Below are 22,823 nucleotides of genomic sequence, written 5' to 3' on the forward strand. Positions count from 1 at the left end.
ATTGAATTGCTTATCTGCTGAAACAAAACATGGTTAAAGAAACTAATAGAATACTATTCTCATGATTACTTTTTTTTTCTAACAGGACACTGTAATATACATTCTTATTTAGGAGAAAAACTCTTCCCCTTCAGTGTGTACAGCTGTAACCCTGAAATCTCCCTCTGCTCAGGGCCATGTGTTTAATTCTCCTCCTTGTGTCCTTCATGTTTTCTACAGCTCTATAAGAGAAGCCCCCTTGCCCTATGACCAACAGACACCATGTTGCTCTCTCGAAGGCTGTTTGTTCTTTCTTCTGCCTCTGGGCTGCACAACTACCACTCGGTGGTAAGTGAAGGCTCTGCAGTGGCCACTTCTCAGACATCAGCAGCTCCTTTGCCTTATGACCAACTACCTGGTGACTGGAAGAAAGGATTGAGTGGCTTGTACCACTTGTGGAAGAAGGGCGGATTCAACAATATTCATCATATCATGGCGGAAAATTACCAGCGCTTTGGACCTATATACAGGTATGAGGGAAAGATACCCGCTTTGGCCATTGCACCCTAAATTTGATACCAGTAAATTACAGGTAAAGAGCCTATAGATTTGCATGTTGTACATAACAGGAAAGCAAAACAAAAAAATTAACTTCAGCACATTTGTATTTGGGTATTTTGTAAATTGTGAAGAAACGGAACTTAAACTTGCATTAACTGGAAACATTAATACAAATTGAGATCATGTTGCTTACATAAAAAGCACGTCTAATATAAAAATTAACAAATGCTTTCACAGGAGGTTATGAAATATAGAAGATGATCAGGGATAATTTCTTTAGTGCTAGAAATGTGTGACAAAGGCAAAGAAGAACTGTTACGTATCACAAAGCACAATGACACATAACTCAGTATCTTATAGTGAAGGATATACAGATAGTGGGTAACTGTTTATATTACAGATGTCAGTGAAGAAAAGGGAGAGCTAGCTGTCCAGTTGATTTAAAAAAATCATTAGTTTATTTTGCATGACTAAAACTGCACAGGATATTCCACTTACTAAGAAGACTAAACCATCACAGTAATTGTACATGGAGTTTGCTTAATGCAACTTACATGTAACTACACAAAATTTGGTGCTGAAGCTTGGCCTTATTCCTGTAAATGACACAGCCGTAATAGTAAACTTGTTTCTACTATCTTACACTCCTATTTACTATATTAAAGATGGTCCTCCGAATTCGCATTGAATAGTATTCAAGCTTTCATAGTTTTCCTGAATGTTATACGAGGAAACCTATGGTTACACTTCAACGGTATAAATCCATGTCAATTCTGAGATTAGGAGTGCAGTGGTTAATCCTTATCAATGACTAATGCTGCGATAATACGCCCAATCGATAGTTTACCGATTTTGAAGCATTTGGTTTTTATAACAATCAGCATTTAGACGAATAAATCGTTATAAAAATCTTTAGAAAATTCGTAAGAAAAATCGTTATTGTGATCGTTTTTAAGATTGCTTAAGCCCATCTTTTACATAGGGTGAATCTTTAAAACACTGTTGATAGATCAAAATGAACAATTTTTCGCTCATCGCTTGATCGTTTGCTGTGTTTACACGGAACGATTATCGCTCAAATGCCATCCTTATTGCGAAAATTTGAACGATAATCGTTCTGTGTAAACGCAGCATATTAGGTATCTATTTATGCATGCTGTCATTGAGTGAGCCCATCCACTGGACTCCTAACCCCAGAATAAGCAGGGGCTTCAGTCAATAGTTTACTAGTGATACTGATTATTTTTACACAAAATAATAAATCAATTGTAGCTTCTCCTGTTCTTTAAGCTGATGCTGATAGATTGGGCTGCATGTCCTTTGTGTTAGGTGCCCCCTTAATATGATGAGCTTATATGTTCTGTGTTGTCTTTGTCCTCATTTTCTTTTCATCCTGTTTTTGTTACCGTTTTCTTGTCAGTGATTAAACCTGTGTCTCTCTGCTCAGTATGTGGTTGGTTTAGTATGTTTTATATATTTCACATAACAGTCAATTATCGTATATATCTGTAATTTCATTATTTTTCCCATAGGTATTACAGCTGTATATTGTTGTTTACTACTTGTGTTTTTCCTACAGAGAATCTCTGGGAACGTATGATAGTGTGTATATTCAGTATCCAGAGGATGCTGCTACATTATTTCTTGTGGAAGGAACATATCCTGAGCGCCTTCGGGTTCAGCCATGGTATGAGTATCGTGATTACCGCAATAAAAAATATGGAGTTCTTCTAAAGTGAGTTTTTTTTATAAGCTAATATTATATTACTTATATTAACATTAGTTTATTAGTATTTTCCATTCTCCACTATTACATAAGATAATTATTAGCAATGGGCATTGTGGACACCAACAAAGGCTGATGTCGCCAAGCAGTCAGTTGGACGGTCAGGGATCAAGTCACAGTCAATAAATTAAGCAATAATGGTCCGTGTAACCAAGTCCGCCAAGATAAGGCTTTTATGCCTAGCAAGTGATCACATCAAAACCTCTATTACTGTACCAACATCCAAGCTTGGTAAAGTAATAGAGGTTTTGATGTGGCCATCTGCTAGGCATAATAGCCTTATTTTGGCGGACTTGGTTACATGGACCATTATTGCTTAATTTATTGACTGTGACTTGATCCCTGACCGTCCAACTGACTGCTTGGCGACATCAGCCTTTTTTGGTGGTCTGGGGCTGTCTTTCATAACTGGTGCGAGTTTGCAGCGAAATCTGCTACGAATCCTAGTGTGAAATTCTATGGGATTACATATCTGCAGCGGAATTTTCATTCTGCTGCAGATATGTAACCCGGCCCCTTTAACACCCCCCCCCCCCGCCCCCCAGCCCCTGGCCCGGAGCATACATTACCTGCTTGGCGCCATGGCTGTGTGTGCGGCTTCCAGCTCCCCTTGGTCCCCATCAGCCAATCAGTGCACAGCAGCACTGATTGGCTGAAGGGGACCGACGTAAGCCTCACAAACAGCTGCGGTGCTGAGCAGGTAATGTATGCTCCGGGCCGGGGGCTGGGTTACATATCCGCAGCAGAATGAAATTAATTAACCCCATAGAACTTCAAACTACCAGGATTCGCAGCAGATTTTGTTGCAAACTCGCAGCGTGAAATCCGCTGCAAATCCGGTACGTGTAAATTTACCCGAAAGTATTTTTCTTCTTTATTATTTGTAAATAAAAGCTATGTTTTAAGCCTATCCTTTTCCTATACTTTATCTGTTTATGCAAAGGTATTTGTTGACCAAGGGGGTTTGTGTACTTGACCTACACTATCTTATATATAAAGATTCAATTTACAGCAAAGCCAACATTTTATGGTGATTTTTAAACTGGAACCAGGTACTTTTTGCTAAGAACCATAGACATAGGGGGAGATTTATCAAACTGGTGTAAAGTAGAATTGTCATAGTTCCCTTTAGTAACCAGTCAGATTCCACCTTTCATTCCTCACAGATTCTTTGAAAAATGATAGGTGGAATCTGATTGGTTGCTAGGGGCAACTAAGACTATTCTACTTTACACTATTTTGATAAATCCTCCCCCTAGTCTTCAAAAGGCTGTAACTTAGAGGGGGGATTTATTAAGGGTACGCCAGAGCCGTACGCCAGGGAGAAGGTGCAGATTCGCCCCTTCTCCCTGGCGTACGCCTCCCGTATGCCCGGCTTGCCTGATGCGCGGGCTGGCGGAGCTTGGGGGGCATGACAAGGCGGGGAGGAGGCGTGGCCTCCTCCCGCAACTCATTCATCATGATTTACGCCTGCTTGCAAGCTGGAAGCAGGTGTAGATTTGGTACGCCGGGCACAGATTCGGGCGCCCGGAGTCACTAAGAGGCGTACGCCACTTAGCGAATCCTGCCTGGAAAAAGGTGGGGGGGGGGGGGATTCATATAAGAAGGGTGTACTTGTATGCTGGTCTTCGTTAATCCCCCCCAGTGTGTTTACATTGTAAAGATGCAGTTGCAAATCAAAATGCATATAAATGCAAAGAGACATAAAACAATTTGTCATTTAAACCACATCAGGACTCATGTCTGTTGGTGTCACTGTGGATTAAATATTATAGAACAGTTTTTAGAATCTAGCTGCTACAGATATCACAGGTCCTTTTGACTAGTCTTGCCTTTATGCCAACTTTTGAATAGTATTAGAAACAAATACGCAACTCTTTAACCCAATATGGTGTGTGTACTCAGGAAGAAGGTCATTCCCATTTTGGCCTTACCTATAGGAGCCCTTTGTTGCCAGACCGAACCTATCACACTCATATTTAATCCACTGTGCCTCAAGACTGAACCAACCAGACCACATCACTGGCCCCAGGGCAGCTATCCTGACAATACACACAAAACAGCAACACTGTCAAGCTGATTTCTCTGTGCTACCTACTTCAAGAATAAACAGCAGAATCTGGGCAACTATATAACCACCATATAATTCATAAAATATCTGGATATTTCATGCCATGATAAGACATTGTGAATTCTTTCAGGATCATGTTGCAAATTTTGCTTCTCGATCCAGACAAAATCCACAACAAATCCTTGATTAGCTTTCCCTATTGCCTGGCTGTACTGGTGCATTTTGAGGCTATGTTTACATAACATCTTTTTTTTTTTTGTAAAATAATGGCCGTTGTTTGATGATGACACCCATAAATAATGTTCATGTATTTTTAAAACAACAGTGGTTATTTTGCAAAAAAAGAAGTGTGAACATAGCAAAGGGCCCATTCACACTACAGAATCGGCGCGAGATTCCGCAAATTCTGCCTTCTATCTGTCTGAATGGGAGAGCTAGGGCATCTCTGCTTTCCGCGCCTCTCTGCTCAAAGAATTGGCATGTCAGCTCTTTGAGTGGAGAAGCACGAAGAGCGGAGGTGCGCAAGCCCTCTCATTCAAACAGATAGAAGGCAGGATTCAGCGAGGGTCCCGCATGGAATCCTGGTGCCGATTCTGGAGTGTGAATGGGGCCTTAGAGTGTCAGAAATCATTACCCCTAAATCTTTCTCTTCTAAAGTCTTCACTAACAAAAAACTGCCAATTCCATACTTGGATAGGGGATTGATGGCAATCTGCAAAAAAAATCAGAATTTCAGTTGATGAGTTGCAGAAAGTTTGCCAAGTGCAAATCTTTACAATGCTTTATGCTTTAATGAACTCAAACAGGTACCTCGGCACTACTTGTGCTGATTCGTGCAGTGTTAGTGTTACTCCTAGAATGACCCGTGGATCATGTGGTGCTTTAAACATCCGTGATCATCAACTCCAAAAGAATACACTTGCAAACAGAAGTATAAAGGATGAAGCACTCACCAGTCCATATAATCCTTGATTTTTATTTCATATTCCACGGGTGGTTTAGGACGCGGTCAGAAAATGGTGAACGGGCGACAGCCTGTTTCGCGTGATGACGTACACGCTTCCTCTCGGCCCTGACGTCACCTCGTAACCTTGCCCTCTTAAGCTACGTGCTCATTAACATTAACACACTTAAAACATGTTATTAAAAACACAAAAAGGTACAAGTACGTTTCTTATCCAAGCTGCAAGTACACTACATTAGCATATTTCTACTTTGTTTTATATCCATGCAGATCTGAGCGATCATTTAACCCTAAAGGTCCTAATGCATCCGTTCTAATAATTATCTCTGTTTCTCATGCCTGGCATGATAGACTGTTGAAAAGAGAAACAGAGATAATTATTAGAACGGATGCATTAGGACCTTTAGGGTTAAATGATCGCTCAGATCTGCATGGATATAAAACAAAGTAGAAATATGCTAATGTAGTGTACTTGCAGCTTGGATAAGAAACGTACTTGTACCTTTTTGTGTTTTTAATAACATGTTTTAAGTGTGTTAATGTTAATGAGCACGTAGCTTAAGAGGGCAAGGTTACGAGGTGACGTCAGGGCCGAGAGGAAGCGTGTACGTCATCACGCGAAACAGGCTGTAGCCCGTTCACCATTTTCTGACCGCGTCCTAAACCACCCGTGGAATATGAAATAAAAATCAAGGATTATATGGACTGGTGAGTGCTTCATCCTTTATACTTCTGTTTGCAAGTGTATTCTTTATGCTTTAATCTTTACATAGCTTTATGGAGGCAGAAATTAAAGGAAGTCATAATTTGGACAGGAACTTCTTACTTAATGTAGTTATAGTCTATGTCTGTGGGGTGGGGGTCAATGTAACCTAAATGATGCTGCTGCAGGAGGAAGTGAGATGGAGCTGAGCCCTACATCATAGTGTTATTAGGTAGGGAGGGGATAGTAGTGGGACCTGGGAAAAGACAGGAGGAATGTGAAGTGCAGTAGTTACCACTTGTAGTGCCAACATGGCTTGCTTAAGGTGTCAATGAGTAGCCTGCCTGCTTGCAGCTGCCATGAGACAAGATATTGAGCTGATAGCAAGAGACTTCTACATTTGTAGTTAAGATCTGTAAATGATAGTGGTGTAGGTGCCACAAGGAGCCATAGAGGTATGAAGCAAATTCAATAACATGTGATTGGTGTAACCATATGTTGTGCCCATATAACCTCTCCCATCTAGGTGAAGAGACTGCCCAGGAAGGCAGTGCCACTTGTTAATAAGGTTCTTATATAGCTCACTAATTGCCACCTATATAATATCACTGTTACATAGAACCTGTTAGGAACTGGTCGCTCAGACAGACAAGATGGCGGACACAAACAGTGGACCCTAAGCTCAGCCCCGCCCACTGTTCCTACCTACTTGCCACAATCCGCCCTGAGATGGTGGCAAGCAACTGGGCGGCGGTCCATGCACTGGCTAGGTGGGACACAAAGACAAGACAGACATACAAAACATAATAAAGAATGGTCGTCAATCCGGGTAAACAACAATCGGGCAGCGCAGTACAAAAACACAATCCAAAAAGCAAGGTAAATAAACAGCCAATATGGTCAGGGGCAGGCAGCAAGCAGGGATAGTCAGAATACAAGGCAAAATATTTAGAATAACACAGAGCTTAACAGAGGCAGAAGCAGGCTGAGACAAGCTCAATAACCGGCACCAGAAAGAGCCTCAGGCAAATAATTATAGGCTACCAGGAGACAGTTCCAGACCCCTATTGGCCAGGGCTCCTGGCTCCAAACCAAATCACCTGTGGATCAGAACTGGCAGCAGTGTAACTCCTTAATAGCCAAAGCACACAGCAGACGGGTGGGGCTGAACATGATGCTAGAAATAGGCCAGTGTTCAGGATACTGCACAAGACATACAAAAACACTGAATATCAGCGCCATCTAAGCCGCGCAGCACGAGCTGAGGGGCGCATGGAGTTCATCCCAGGCACATTCATGACAGAACCTCTATTACACAACACCCAGCCACAGAAGGACATACACCAACGAACAGATGTACAGTCAGGAATGTATTTAAATGTGGAGAGCCGTTACTCTACCAGTGGTCAGTTTTCTCAGCCGCTGTGGATTCACTCACCACCACTAGTCCTTCAGGCCTTCGGGTCTGGCCTAATGGAGCAGCTTGAAACATGGAGTGCAGATTTGGCACCTAAAAGGGGTTTGCGTGAGCAGGGGGACACTGAGGGACACAGGGCACTGGAGGGACACTGAGCATCCCTCTGCCATCATCCTCTCCAGCAGCCACAGCCTGCACAGCTCTGGGAGTCGGGTCGTGACATCACCATTTTATCCAGGAAGTGAAGCCTTGATGCAGTAGTAAGTGCAGGGAAAAAAAAGCACTTTATAAGCATTTCCCATAAAATAAGTGTATTGGTAATTAGTATAACTTTTGAAGTGCAATACAATACTTTCATTAAAATTTTTGCTGGACTTCTCCTTTACATACAACATTTGTAAAGAACTATTTAAATTATAGGGAAACCTTGAATTATGGGCATAATTCATTCTTGTAATGTGCTTGTAATCCAAACCACTGGTATATCAAAGCAAATTTTCCCATAAGAAATAATTGGAAATGCAGATAATTTGTTTTACAACCCAAAATAAGGTAGGTTCTGTACTAATAAAGAACACTGTGTCAGTAAAGAAGGGGTTAATCAGTTAGCTCGCTCCCCACAGACAACTCCCCAGGTTTCTTCAAACCTGTTGGTACTAGTGCTGGCTGCCTGAAGCAGATATTGGTGAAGGTGTTAATTCCGGGGTCAGACACTACCCAGCCCCACATGTAGGCAAGATGGCAGGGACAGTGGTGGGAGATGTCTGGTCGAGGCAGTGGTAGTTGAAGCACTCAACTCTTAGGTTGTGTCTGTGCACGCAGAAGCTAGGCTGCTGAAATACCAGCCTCACTCATACTCAGTCCTTTGGCAGCAGGGAGAGGAGATAAGGACGAACTGTTAGCTTCCACAGGAGGATCTCTACAGTTCTACAGGGTCCCTGATGGGGATGGGCACTGGAGAAAAGCAGAGTAGCAGTGGGTTAAAATGAGAAGGCTTTCTACCCAGTACAGTGTCAGGATGGGGACACAAGGGGGAGGGGGCTCATATTATGAAATCTTGCTCGTTTACCGAGTTACATTTGTAAAAAAATTGTTAGTTTATCTTGGAATGCAAGCAGTGGCGGTCTTTGGCACCAAGCACCCCAAGCGATCGCTTGGGGCCCCCAACATCCAAGGGGGCCCCCACGCCCCGCTCTTGTGGACAGGGCCGCTGCCCCGCTCGCTGCTGCCATCTGAACTGTAACTATGAGCACTCGTAATGAGCGCTCACAGTTACATGCAGCAGCACTGACAGGGCGGGAGCCATTGGCTCCCTACCTGTCAGTCACTCTTGTGGCTGCAGAAAGTGTTTTTCCTGCGGTCACAAGTGGCCGCTTTGTCCTTGTGGTGCCGGCGCTCCAGTGACATCACTGGAGCATCGGCACCAGGACAAGGGGAGTGCGGCCTCTTGTGATCGCAGGGAAACTGGAGGAGCACACAGGAGGTCTATATCCAAGTGGGGGAGCACACAGGAGGTCTATATCCAAGTGGGGGAGCACACAGGGGGCTAAATACCCCTGAAGGAGCACACAGGGGGGCTATATACTAGTGGGGGAGCACACAGGGGGTATATACAACTGAGGGCAGCACACAGTGGGTATATACGACTAAGGGCAGCACACAGGGGGTCTATATACAACTGGGGCAGCACACAGTTCTATATACTTCTGGGGGAGCACACGGGGGGCTATATATAACTGAGGGAAAACACAGGGGGCTATATACTACTGGGGGAAGCACACAAGGAGTATATACTACTGGGGGGCAGGACACAAGAGGTATATACTATTGGGGGCAGCACATGAAGAGTATATATTACTGGCAGTAGTGCACAAGGGGTATATACTACTGGGGGCAGCACACAGCGGTCTTTTGTTGTGGAGCGCGTGTTGAGGGGGGGGCCAAGACATAACTTCGCTTGGGGCCCCCAGAAATGCCAAGACCGCCCCTGAATGCAAGCTATAGATTCATAGATATAGTGCTAACCTTACAACCCAATAGTTAATAGTAACATTTTGTTAAATCCAGCATGACAGTACATGGACGGGGGTTTACATGGACTGGCATATAAAATTTCCCCCAATAAGTTCAGTAAGTTGTAGTAACACTTCAGAAAATTCGTAGCAGGAATTGTTTGACATGTGTCTGTATTAATATTTGTTGTGATTAGGGATATATTGTATATAACTATATACTACTATATAGCTTATATGCTTTTTTCTTATCACAAGTGTTACTGTGTTCTGTGTTATGTTTCCTCTTGAATACAGTGTCTTGCAATGTTATTTTTAGTTCACTGGGTCTGATCATTGCTTTCCAAATGACATTGGATAGAGATGTTGAGTTGAATGATAGTTAATATCGTAATTGAACTAAATGAATTTGTTGCACTACTATGCCTTAATATTGTTACAACCTAGTTTAAAGATCTCATTTCATGCCACTGAGTGTCACTGTTTCCTTCCGCATTTCTTTGTGACTCAGGTTATGTAGTAAGCTTTCCACATGGCATACTTTCAGAATCAGTTATGAAGACCCATTTTACAACCTGACCTTGCCAGACATATACAGCACTTACTTGTCATTGTTTTCTGTTATCAGCCATTCCCACAACCTGTCCTTTATAGGCATCCAATCTATGAAGAGTTTGGCCTTAAATTTGCAGCATAAAAGAAATTTTTGACCTTCTATTATCAGCCATTATCACAGGTTTGTATGCAGATGATCTGTACTGTATCTAAAGCTTACAGATTTATCAAAAGTGTCCAGAATAAAAACTGGCTGGCAGAAAGCTGAGGCAGGAGACAGTACAAGACAGTGGGCCCTGAAGCTAGACCCACTCACTGTCCCCGTCTACTTGCCACAGACGGCCCTAAACGGCCACAGACAACCACAGCGATGGTCCCTACTCTATGTATGTGCAACACAAAACGCAAACAAACAAACACAATATAGAGAAGTAAACAAGCCAAGTCAGCAACAACAATCAGCAAGGTACAAAATCAGAAAGAGAATGGATAGTCAGTGGTCAGGCAAGAGGTCAGGTAACAGGCAGAACAACAGCAGGGGAGGCTAGGGCAGGAAACGTTGGGATAGAGACAAGGGGAGCTGGGACTAGTATACACTAATAGCCAGCAAGGAAAAATTGGCTCTGCTTTCAAGTATGAGGATCACGAGCCCGGTCCGGATCCCCATTGGACCGGCGCTCTGATCCTCAAGGTTCCGGAAAGGCAGAGGCATCTGTCAATTAAAAAACACAGCTCAGCTGCAGCGATCAAGGCTAGCAGTGAGCAGTGTAAGGGCCCTATTACACCAACAGATTATCTGACATATGTTTTTAAGCCAAAGCCAGGAATGAATTTGAAAAGGGGAGGAATCTCAGTCCTTCCTTTATGACCTGTTCTCTGTTTATAGTCCATTCCTGGCTTTGGTTTAAAAAAATCAGTCAGATAATCTGTTGGTGTAATAGGGCCCTAACTCCTGCATTGCCAGGAGGCTGAAAGGAAAATGGGTGCGTCAGACAAAAGGTAAAAACAGGCCCAGTTCACACCAGGCTCACTGCATATTCCTGACAGGTTGCAAAGGGCAAAAAATAATTTAGTCTCAGACCGGTTTAATAAATCTACCGTGAGTAACTACTTGCGTAGATGGGCATGGATTGGCACACAGTCAGACTGACACTTATATATGTGGCAAGCACTGGTTGATTCTTGTATTTTCTTTAGGGAATTCTCATCTGCCAGATATACCACTTTTCATTCTCCAACTCTGCTTTCACTTCCAGTCATTGGCAGTTCTGGCCAGCAGCACTGTGCTCTGCATTCTGCTGTTCTGTTCAACTCTGCTATTCCAGGTCCCATTCTAACAGCTCCACAGGCTGGGAGCTATCAGTTTGAAGATGGATTACTACAAATAAGGTGATTGAGCAGGGGAGCCGTGTTTCAAAATCCCGACCACCCCGCCCTTCAGAGCAGAGCAGTGAGGGAGTGAGTCATCAGCCCGGTCAACCCTGATAACCTTGAGAGGTGGTGGCCTAATGAGACTGGATACAATTGTAGAAAACTGTTTTATGTTTGTATGGGTTGTGGTCAGTGTTACAGGTCAACTGTAAACATACTGTTCAAAAGCTTAGTTATGGTTCTGTATGTTTGTTTCTTTTTTTCTGCCACTTCCTCAAATCATAAACAGACTATGGGTAACAAAACCTAGAAGCCATGTACCGTTAAGAATTTATTTGTGTTTAAAAATACTTTTTGTCTTTATGTAATTATGAATATGACAAACTATTTAAAAGCACTTTATGTATCAATTTTGTATGTGAAATTTCCCTGGCATAGGTCCTGTTATTTTGCCAAGCTCCAAGGTCCGTCCATCATGATAATAATTACTCATTGCATATTCAATGTCATGTTGCCTCATTTCTCCTTGGTCCTTTAGTTGGGGCAAGGGCATCACAAACATGACATTACAAAGCATAATGCTTTGTGCTACATGCCCAGTGCTCTTAAAAGTGCTTTTAAAGTGGTATTATTATTTTAGAAATTTAGCCCCTACTTACCAGATAGGGGATAACTAGCAGATTGGGAGGGGAAGAGCACTCAGACCTCCGCCCACGGGCGTAGCTAGGATTCATGGGGCCCATAGCAGAAAAAAATCCTGTACGTCCCCACCCCCCATAGATAGCCAACCCTCACACACACAATGACGCACATATATACAAACACAGAGGCACCATTAACATATATATACAAATACACCACTGCCATATACACATTTACACTGGAATGTGATTACACTAGTGATAACATATACACCATGAATATTCCATATACAGGGAAATCATCTCCCAAGTGTAATAAGAACCAAAAATATTATCTGCAGCATTTTCGTTTAGTGGTGGGTTCTTTTATTAGAGCCCAGCATTAATAGAAACTGCTGCAGAACATCTTTGAGAGCAAACCTGTCAATCACTTGAGACACTGCTGACATACACACACACACACACACACACGCATATATACCAGTGTTACAGACACTACAGTATATACATATATAGCCACAGATACATGCACACACTGACATATACATATACCCACAGATACATACATACACTCTCTGACATATACATATATATACAGACACATGTACACACACTGACATATACATATATACACAGACACATATGTACACACACTGACACACATACACAGCACTTACAGCTCCAGGGTAGAAACTAGAATGGAGTGTCCAGAAGGAGGTGTAATGGACCTTTGAGGACGTCATGCCCATCCTTACGCAGAGGTATTAAGGACCTTTGGGTCATGTGACAAGGTCCTTCATCCCTCTCCTTCTGTGCATACAGGACCTGGCAGGTCCTGCTCCTCTGTCCCTCTACTTCTGATGTGCAGCCTGCTCACCCTGCACTACAGTAAGCCGGCTGAAGAGTACAGTGGCGGGTTCTTCCTAATTAAGGTAACGCTGTCTCATATCACATATTTGGTCATTAAACTGTAAAGAATACCCGACCTGTTGTACACTTTGAACTATCCCCTCTTGATTTATAAGATTTTAGTTGGATAGCAGCGTTTTCCTGACTTTCTTAGGTTGGTGCCATCTCATGAAAATAAGTTTACAGAGGTTACTTCACCCTCTTTAGTGTATTAATAAACACTAAGGCCTGCAGAAAGCTTTTACACAGTTCATTTGGATGGCAAAACAACTGTACATAGTGTTAGCTAAACTGGTGTAATGCAAAGTAAAAGGGAGACTTCAAAATCTGACCTGTCTCACTTTATGCGATTATAGCTCACTGATGCTCTAACGTATGCTAGCGATTCTGAGATAGTTTTTTCGTAACATATGGTACTTTATGTTAGTGGCAAAATTTGGTCACTGTCTTGTGTGTTTTTTTGTGAAAAACATCAAAATATCATGAAAAATGTGAAAAATTTGCACTTTACAAACTTTGAAATTCTATGCTTCTAAAAAAAGAAAGTCACATGACAAAAATTAGTTAGTAAGTCACATTATCAATATGTCCTCTTTACTCTGATTTCATTTCGTAAACATATTTCCCTTTTTTAGGGTGTTACGGGGCTTAGAAATGTATCAGCAAATTGTCAAATTATCATGAAATTTCCAAAACTGATTTTTTTTAGGGACCAGTTCTTTTTTTAGGTTGATTTAGGAGGCTTGTATACTGGAAATCCCATAAGTGACCCCATTTTGGAAACTAGACACCTTAAAGAATTAATATATAATATAATGAGCATTTTGACCCTACAGTGGCTGGAGGAAAGTATTCACAATTAGGCCGGAGAAAAATGGAAAATAGAAATTTTCCAATAATATATTTGTTAAGATTAAAGTATCTCATTTTCATAATAAACATAAGAGAAAATGCACCCCAAATTTTGTAACGCAGGTTCTCCTGAGTACAACGGTACCCCATATGTGGGCGTAAACCACTGTATAGGCAAATAGCAGGGGTCAGAACGGAAGGAGCGCCTATTAGCATTTCCAGTTCAGATTTTGCTGAAGAAGTTTCTGAGCGCCAGGTGCGTTTGCAGAGCCCCTGTAGTGTCAGCAGAATAGAACCCCCCCCCAAAAGTCACCCCATTTTGGAAAGTACACCCCTCAAAGAATACATCTTGGGGTGTGGTGACCATTTTGACCTCACAGGTATTAGAGGAATGTATTCAAAAGAAGACAGTAAAAATGAAAAAATAGAATTTTTCCAATAATATATGTTTGTTGTGTTTAAAATTTCTTAATTTCACGAGGAACAAGGGAGAAAACTCACCCCAATATATGTAAGCCAGTTTCTCCTGTGTAGAACGGTACCCCATATAAGGGCATAAACCACTGTATGGGCACACAGCGGGGCTCAGAACAGAAGGAGTGCCTATTAGCATTTCCAGTTCAGATTTTGCTGAAGAAGTTTCTGAGCACCAGGTGCGTTTGCAGCACCCCTGTAGTGTCAGCAGAATAGAACCCCCCCAAAAGTGACCCTATTTTGGAAAGTACACCCCTCAAAGAATACATCTTGGGGTGTGGTGACCATTTTGACCCCACAGGTATTAGAGGAAAGTATTCAAAAGAAGACAGTAAAAATGAAAGAATTGAATTTTTCCAATAATTTGTTAGTTTAGTTTGAAATTTTTCAATTTCATGAGAAACAGGGGAAAAAACTCACCCCAATATATGTAACGCAGGTTCTCCTGAGTAAAACGGTACCCCATATGTGGGCATAATCCACTGTATACGCACACAGCAGGCCTCAGAAGGAAGGGAGCGCCAATTAGCATTTTCAGTGCATGATTTTTATGAAGAAGTTTCTGAGCACCAGGTGCGTTTGCAGTGCCCCTGTAATGTATACAGAATAGAAGCCCCCTAAAAGTCCCCCCATTTTGGAAAGTACACCCCTCAAAGAATTCATCTTGGGGTGTGGTGACCGTTTTGACCCCACAGGTATTAGAGGAATGTATTCAAAATAAGACAGTAAAAATGAAAGAATTGAATTTTTCCAATAATTTGTTAGTTTAGTTTGAAATTTCTCAATTTCACGAGGAACAGGGCAAAAAACTCACCCCAATATATGTAACGCAGGTTCTCCTGAGTAAAACGGTACCCCATATGTGGGCATAATCCACTGTATAGGCACACAGCAGGCCTCAGAAGGAAGAGGGCGCCTATTAGCATTTTCAGTGCATGATTTTTTTGAAGAAGTTTCCGAGCACCAGGTGCGTTTGCAGTGCCCCTGTAGTGTCTGCAGAATAGAACCCCCCAAAAGTCACCCCATTCAGGAAAGTGAACCCCTCAAAGAATTCATCATGGGGTGTGGTGAGCATTTTGACCCCACAGGTATTGGAGGAAAGTATTCAAAACTAGACCATAAAAATGAAAATAATTAAATTTTTCCAATAACATGCTTGTTTAGTTTAAAATTTCTTAATTTCACTAGGAACAGGGGAGAAAAAGCACCCCAAAATTTGTAACTGAGGTTCCCCTGAGTACAATGGTACCCCATATGTGGACATAAACCACTGTATGGGCACACAGCCGGGCTCAGAAGGAGTGAAGGAGTGTCATTTTAGTTACAGGCAATATTTTTACTGGCTATCTGGGGTGGTAATGGACAATCTAAGGGTGTTTACTGGCTATCTTAGGTGGCGACAGGCAATCTGGTGTGGTTATAGGCAATCTGGGGTGGTTACGAGCAATCTGTGCCAATCGGGGGTGATTATGGGCAATCTGGGGTGATTACTGGCAATCTGGGGGTGTTTACTGGCTATATGGGGTGGTTACGGGCAATCTGGGGGTGTTTACTGGCTATCTGGGGTGGTGTTGGGCAATCTGGGGGTGTTTACTGGCTATCTGGGGTGGTGTTGGGCAATCTGGGGGTGTTCACTGGCTATCTGAGGTGGTGTTGGGCAATCTGGGGTGGTGTTGGGCAATCTGGTGGTGTTCACTGGCTATCTGGGGTGGTGACGGGCAATCTGGGGTGGTGACGGGCAATCTGGGGTGGTTACGGGCTATCTGGGGTGGTTACGGGCTGTCTGGGGTGGTTACGGGCTATCTGGGGAGGTTACAGGCAATCTGAGGTGGTTAAAGGCAATCTGGGGTGGTGACGGGCAATCTGGGGTGGTGACGGGCAATCTGGGGTGATGACGGGCAATCTGGGGTGGTAACGGGTAATCTGGGGTGGTTACAGGTAATCTGGGGTGGTTACAGGCAATCTGGGGTCGGTACGAGCAATCTGTGCCAATCTGGGGTGGTTATGGGCAATCTGGGGTGGTTACGGGCAAATTGGGGCGATTACAGGCAATCTGGGGTGTTTACTGGCTATCTGGGGTGGTGTTGGGCAATCTGGGGGTGTTTACTGGCTATCTGGGGTGGTGTTGGGCAATCTGGGAGTGTTAACTGGCTATCTGGGGTGGTGTTCACTGGCTATCTGGGGTGGTGACGGGCAATCTGGGGTGGTGACGGGCAATCTGGGGAGGTGACAGGCAATCTGGGGAGGTGACAGGCAATCTGGGGTGGTTACAGGCAATGTGGGGTAGCTATGGGCAGTCTGAGGCAATCTGGGGTGGTTACAGGCAATCTGGGGTGGTTACGGGCAATCTGGGGTGGTTACAGGCTATCTGGGGAGGTTACAGGCAATCTGAGGGGGTTAAAGACAATCTGGGGTGATGACGGGCAATCTGGGGTGGTTACGGGTAATCTGGGGTGGTTACAGGTAATCTGGGGTGGTTACAGGTAATCTGGGGTGGTTACAGGCAATCTGGGGTGGTGACGGGCAATCTGGGGTGATGACGGGCAATCTGGGGTGGTTACGGGTAATCTGGGGTGGTTACAGGTAATCCGGGGCACTTGACTTTGGTGACAGGGGTAAAAAAGTGCCGGCACCATTTGGAACAAGCGATCAGCGGTATATAGTATATACCGCTGATCGCTTGTACTGGGACCACACCGGGTGGTCCCCGATCATTGCCCCATGCTCTCCGCGACCTCCGGTGGTGGAGAGAATGGAGCTTTGATCATTTTTAGGAATCCATCACTGTGAACAGAGTCTGTTCACAGTGATGGCGGTGGCCATCTTTGATCAGATGGCCGCGCAGGCTGGGGGAGGGTCAGTGACCAGGTCACTAGGGTTAATTCTGGGGACAGGGGGGGACATGTTCTTATCTCCTCTCACCATGGATTCACGGTGAGAAGAGATGAAAGCGTTCAGCTGCGCTGGCAATGCCCGTTACCCGTGGCCGCTGTTATACTGTTAATAACGGCGATCGACGGTGAGGAGGCTGGCCGGGACTGACTCCACATTCTGCCCCAACCCCTCAGCTACCTCCGGCGCCGCTGCACTATTCTGCACCATCGCCATTAAGAGCTGATGGCAGCAGAATAGAGCCCATTAGTGATCACCGTAAAAATCTGTATCAGTAATAACATAATACATGTATTCTCTGAGTCACTATGGTTACGGCGATACCACATTTGTATAGGTTTTTTTTAACTATTACCACTTTGGCACAATAGAAACTATCTTCCTAGCAAAACCCCACAAAACTGTCGCCACAGTGCAAGATCCATAGCGTTCTTATCTTTTGCGCCACAGAGCTCGTTTTGGGCTTATTTTTTGCGGGAAGTTCTGTAGTTTTTATTGATACCAAGTTTAATATGTATATGACTTTTTGATCTCTTTTATGACGTATTTTCTAAAACGGATTGAAAAAATACAGCTATTTTGGTACTGTTTTTTTATTTATTTTTTTTTACAGCGTGTGTTGTGCGATATAATTATTGATATAGTTTAGGATGTATAGGATTTGTGTTGTGCTTGGTGCACGTTTTTTTTTAACTTGTTTTTACTTTTACACTAGTGTACATTACTGTACATTTGTGTAAAAATACTTAGATCACTGATACAATACACTGCAGTACCTAATGTACTGCAATGTATAGTATCATGCCTCATGCTGACAGGCATTCAGCACGGCCACCCCTGTCAGCATGAGGCATCTCCATGGTGACCCCGGGGGCCTTCATTAGGACCCCGGGATCACCATGGAGACATCGGAGGACCGGACGGCGCCGTGGGACATAGCGATTGGGTAAATGACCCGCGGCGCCCACCGGGACCCATTAGATGCCTCTGTCATGGTTTGACAGCGGCATTTAACGTGTCATACTGCCCGCAGCAGAGAATCCTCGCATCGGAATAAACCCCATTTGTAACCGCCATTAAAAGGCAGCTTGGCGGTCACTAAGGGGTTAAAGGGGTTGTCCAGCAAAAATCTTTTTCTTTCAAATCAACTTGTTTCAGGAAGTTATATAGATTTGCCATTTGCTTCTATTCAAAAATCTTAAGTCTTCCCATACTTGTCAGCTGCTGTATGTCCTGCAGGAAATGTTTTCTTTTCGGTCTGACACAGTTCTCTATGCTGACTTCTCTGTCGGAGACAGGAACTGTCCAGAGCAGGAAAAGGTTTTATATGGGGATTTGTTATCGCTCTGGACAGTTCCTGTTTCAGAGTATGTGCACACTGAGAAATTCAGACGGAACCTCCCAGCTCGCGCCTGCTCGCAGTCTGCAGCGGGCGCGCGTCTCCGCTCATGTCATCGACCCCATTCTATGCACAGGCGGATTCCTTTCTCCGTCCAAAGAATGAACTTGATCATTCTTTGGAAGGAGGGCGGAATCCGCCCGTGCACAGAATGGAGTCTATGACACGGTAGGAGACACGCCCGCCCACCGCTATCCGCGAGCGGGCGTGAGGGACGGATTACGCGACGGACTTTCCGTCTAAATTACTCAGTGTGCACATACCCTCAGACAGTGATGTCAGCTGAAAGTACTGTGTCAGACTGAATAGAAAACAACATTTCTTGCTGGACATACAGTAGCTGATAAGTATGGGAAAACTTGAGGTTTTTAAATAGAAGTACATTACTAATCTTTATAACTTTCTGAAACTAGTTGATTTAAAATAAGAAGATTTTCGCTGGTTAACCTCTTTATTTTTTCTTTTGTAAAGTAGTAAAGTAGTTTGTTTCTTCCATGGACTGGCTTCATGGGTTCCAATTTTATTCTAATTTATCTTTGAAAAGTGTGTTATGTCATCCTGGGATTTAGAAGCTTTATTGTACACTGCATTTGGGAATTTCCCAATCATTTTAAGGCCTCTTCACTTTTAAAGGATACTGTGGTTGCCTGGAAGTAGACCTACACTTTTTCCATCTCCCATTTCTTTATCTAAGTGTCTGCCTTTGGTCACCTGGAGTCACTACTTTGGGGATAGATATAATGGTATAATGCAAATAGTGCATATAATTCTTGTGGTGGCTCCTAGAGGTATTTTTGCTCATTGGCTCGATGGGCGTAAACCCAAACTTTCCACAGTAATACCACAACACAATGTTTATTTTGGTGTTTATAAGCTTGGTACTGATTAAAGGACATGATAAAGTTCACAAGTTCAGGTCATTCATTGCAATTATTGAATACAAAGCCAGGAATGGATTAAAAAAAAAATCCTTAAATCCCCTATTACACGGGGCTATGGAGAGGAGCAAACGAGTGCTGCCGAGGCTCACTTTCTCCCAGCTCCCCGCTCGCTGCCACCGGGGGGAGGGTGTCGATGGGCGCTGGGCACTGTGGGGAGGCTGCCGGGTCATCGCTGGATCGTCTGGGCCCGGAGAAGATAGCAGTGATCTGCTGCCGCCGTTCCTGTTCCACAGATTGACTGTTCATGTCAGCTGATCGTTGTCTTACAATATTGGCCGATAATCATTTCGTGTAATAGGGCCTTTTGTCTTTTCCTTATACATATAATACATTTATGATTTGTTTCTGGCTTTGGTTTTATGTTTTTAACTACAAATAAAACTTCAAAGTTTAAGTACATCCACAACAATTCTGCTATTAAATACAGTATTCCTATTCTTATAGCAACAGACAGATACGGGCACTCACCCATATTACTGGATCTTTATTCAGGCACTGTGTTCAGCAGGGAAGGGAGGAAAGGTGGAGGTGCAGTTGCACGCTACCCCAGGACAGCTGTTTCATGGCTGATTGCCGCTTCCTCAAGCTAGGGTATCACGTGACTGCAGAAAGGGGAGGGTGTTTATATAACAAATCGTGACACTAATTGAAAGGGAAAAACAATAGTGGAACATAATGTTAAAAACAACTCTACAGGCAGGCATTGAAATACATTTTTGGCACATATGGGAGGTAGGCTTATTTTTTCATCTTGCAACCCTTTTGCTATCAATATCAAAGCATTTTTACGGTACAGTAATGAAGTGTTTGTAATATGGGAGGGTTCAGAGACATTATTTTTGGATTTTGTTAGCCATTTGAATACCCAAAATGGAGTTAATATGGCCTTTACCCACAAGTTTGGGGGCTCACAAATTGAGTTCCTAGACGTGTGGGTGGAGGTGATAGACGGTTTGCTTAATACTTCCATATTTAGGAAGCCAACAGCATGTAACTCTCTACTTCACTACCAGAGTTCTAAGCCTCCCCAAGTGAGAAACGCTGTTCCCTATGGACAAATGGTGAGAATTAAGAGGGTTAACACCTCAAAAAAGGGCTTTATTAAACAGCTCAATGAGCTAGAAGGAATGTCTAAAACAGAGAGGTTATCCACAAAAAATCATTCAAGAGAATCGGTCTAGAATAATGACCAAGAGTAGCAATGAACCTCCTTCATAGCCAACCTAAAGACATACAGAATAGGGAAAAGAGATACTCCTTTGCTTTCCAAAACTCCCCAGTTAATCATGTAATCGCCGAGGCCATTAGGAAGAATTGGTCCCTACTCAGTGCAGACCCGGATCTTAGTGAAATGACTGCGCAATACCCTTTGATTACATTTCCCCAAAATAAGACTTTTTAAGACGAAGTAGCTAGAAAAAACAGTAATCTCCTGCCGCAAACCAATTGGTTGCAAAAGCCGCTACCTCAGGGTAACAGGAAATGCAAACAATGTGGCTACTGTGACCAATTGATAGATAAAGCGTACTTTACTTTAAATGGCACAGAATGTAGAGTTTCTCATTTTATTACTTGTAAGAAAACTTTCGTGATTTATGTTATAATTTCCCCCTGCGCAAGATTCTACGTAGGAAAGACTAAAAGGTGCATGTGAGTGCGATTAAAAGAGCACATGTATTCAGTGAAAACTGGCAAAGGTGTACCCCGTTTCATAGAGCACATACGACAAGCCCATGGGGGAGACACCAAGTGCATGAGTTTTTTTGGTCTGCAAAGAGTTAATACCCCTCCGGGGGGAGGAGACAGACATAAGATATTGCTGGCCAAAGAAGTGTTCTGGATCTCAAAACTCTGCGCCACAAGTCCATTAGGACTAAACGAGCGCAACGATTTCAATGCCTGCCTGTAGAGTTGTTGTTTTTTTAACATTATGTTACACTATTGTTTTTCCCTTTCACTTAGTGTCACGATTTGTTATATAAACACCTTCCCCTTCCTGCAGTCACATGACACCCTAGCTTGAGGAAGCGGCAATCCTGGGGTATCGTGCGCCCGCACCTCCACCTGTCCTTCCTTCCTCGCTGTGAAGGACACAGTGCCTGAATAAAGAATCCAGTAATATTGGTGAGTGCCCGTATCTGTCTCTTCTGTTGCTATTGCATTGATCCTTCTCTTGTACGGAGCAAGACCTAATCGACTGTCTTTGCTTAATTTTTCTTATTGTATGCTTGTGGTGCCGACCGCTATCTTGTTTTTGGAACTATTCCTATTATTATATTGCAATTACCATGTAACTTAAGCTGTTACCATAGAAACTACTTTTACAGGAAGAAAAAAAGAAATGGTGTTTACTGAACTATACACTATACGTGGAGACGTAAGAAATGTTGACTTTAGTACACATATATCATTTACATGGAGTTTCAAGTGCTTATAATCTATTAGTCTAATGCTTATAATCTAGTAGTAATCTTTTAAAAAATGGTGCTGTATTTGCTAAACCTGGAGAACATAACTAAGTACTATGGTCTTTTAGGAGTGGAGAAGAATGGCGCTGTCAAAGACTAATATTGAATAAAGAGGTCCTTTCTGTAGCAGGGATGAATCGCTTCCTGCCTCTCCTGGACAATGTTGGACAGGACTTTGTTCGGCGAGTATACACTCAGGTGGAAAGAAGTGGTCGGGGAAAATGGACAGCTGACCTGACCAATGACCTCTTTCGATTTGCATTGGAGTGTGAGTATAAGAACAATGCTGTTTTACTCCACCTTTCTAACATAAGTTTAGGGCTACTAACTTAAGTTATCCAGTGTCTTCAAAAGATTTTGACAATTTATATGAATTTATCTTTAAGTAAGCATTAATATGAGCATGTTTTAGGGTCAATGTTATGCCTGTAATATCCAGGACCTCTGGCGGTTGACTTAAATTAGAGTACTATTGGATCCTGTGGTTTTCTGAGTTTGTTCAGTAGAGCCAGGAAAAGCCCAGGTATTGTGGCCATGATGAGGTCACCAAAATGCATCCATTATATGGCAATGGACTGTAAGGCTATGTTCACATTACGTAAAACTACGGCCGTTGTGGCCGATGGCAACAACGGCCGTAGTTTTTGTGCAGCGGAACACAGCCTATTAAGCAATGGGATCCCGGCCGGAGCGTACACACATCATATACGCTCTGGCCGGGATCTGTGCGGCCCCGCAAATAACTGACATGTCAGACCTGTCAGTTCACACAGTAAAGCGAGCGGCTCTGGCCGCTTGCTTCACTGTGGGCTATGGGAAGCTCTGATG

At 43.2% G+C, this 22,823-nt stretch overlaps 1 protein-coding gene across 1 annotated transcript in view; it reads left to right on the plus strand.

Moving 5' to 3' along the window:
• The first annotated feature begins 256 nt into the window (after positions 1-256).
• The window catches only part of CYP11A1 (cytochrome P450 family 11 subfamily A member 1), a 36,348-nt gene continuing 13,781 nt past the window's right edge, over positions 257-22,823 (plus strand). Inside the window, exons 1-3 of the mRNA XM_069981154.1 lie at positions 257-509; positions 2,120-2,275; positions 22,064-22,263. Coding sequence (XP_069837255.1) covers positions 262-509; positions 2,120-2,275; positions 22,064-22,263 — 604 coding nt within the window. The 5' untranslated portion in view covers positions 257-261. The remainder of the gene's footprint in view (positions 510-2,119; positions 2,276-22,063; positions 22,264-22,823) is intronic.

Source organism: Dendropsophus ebraccatus, chromosome 1, assembly GCF_027789765.1.
Source record: "Dendropsophus ebraccatus isolate aDenEbr1 chromosome 1, aDenEbr1.pat, whole genome shotgun sequence".
NCBI lineage: Eukaryota > Metazoa > Chordata > Amphibia > Anura > Hylidae > Dendropsophus > Dendropsophus ebraccatus.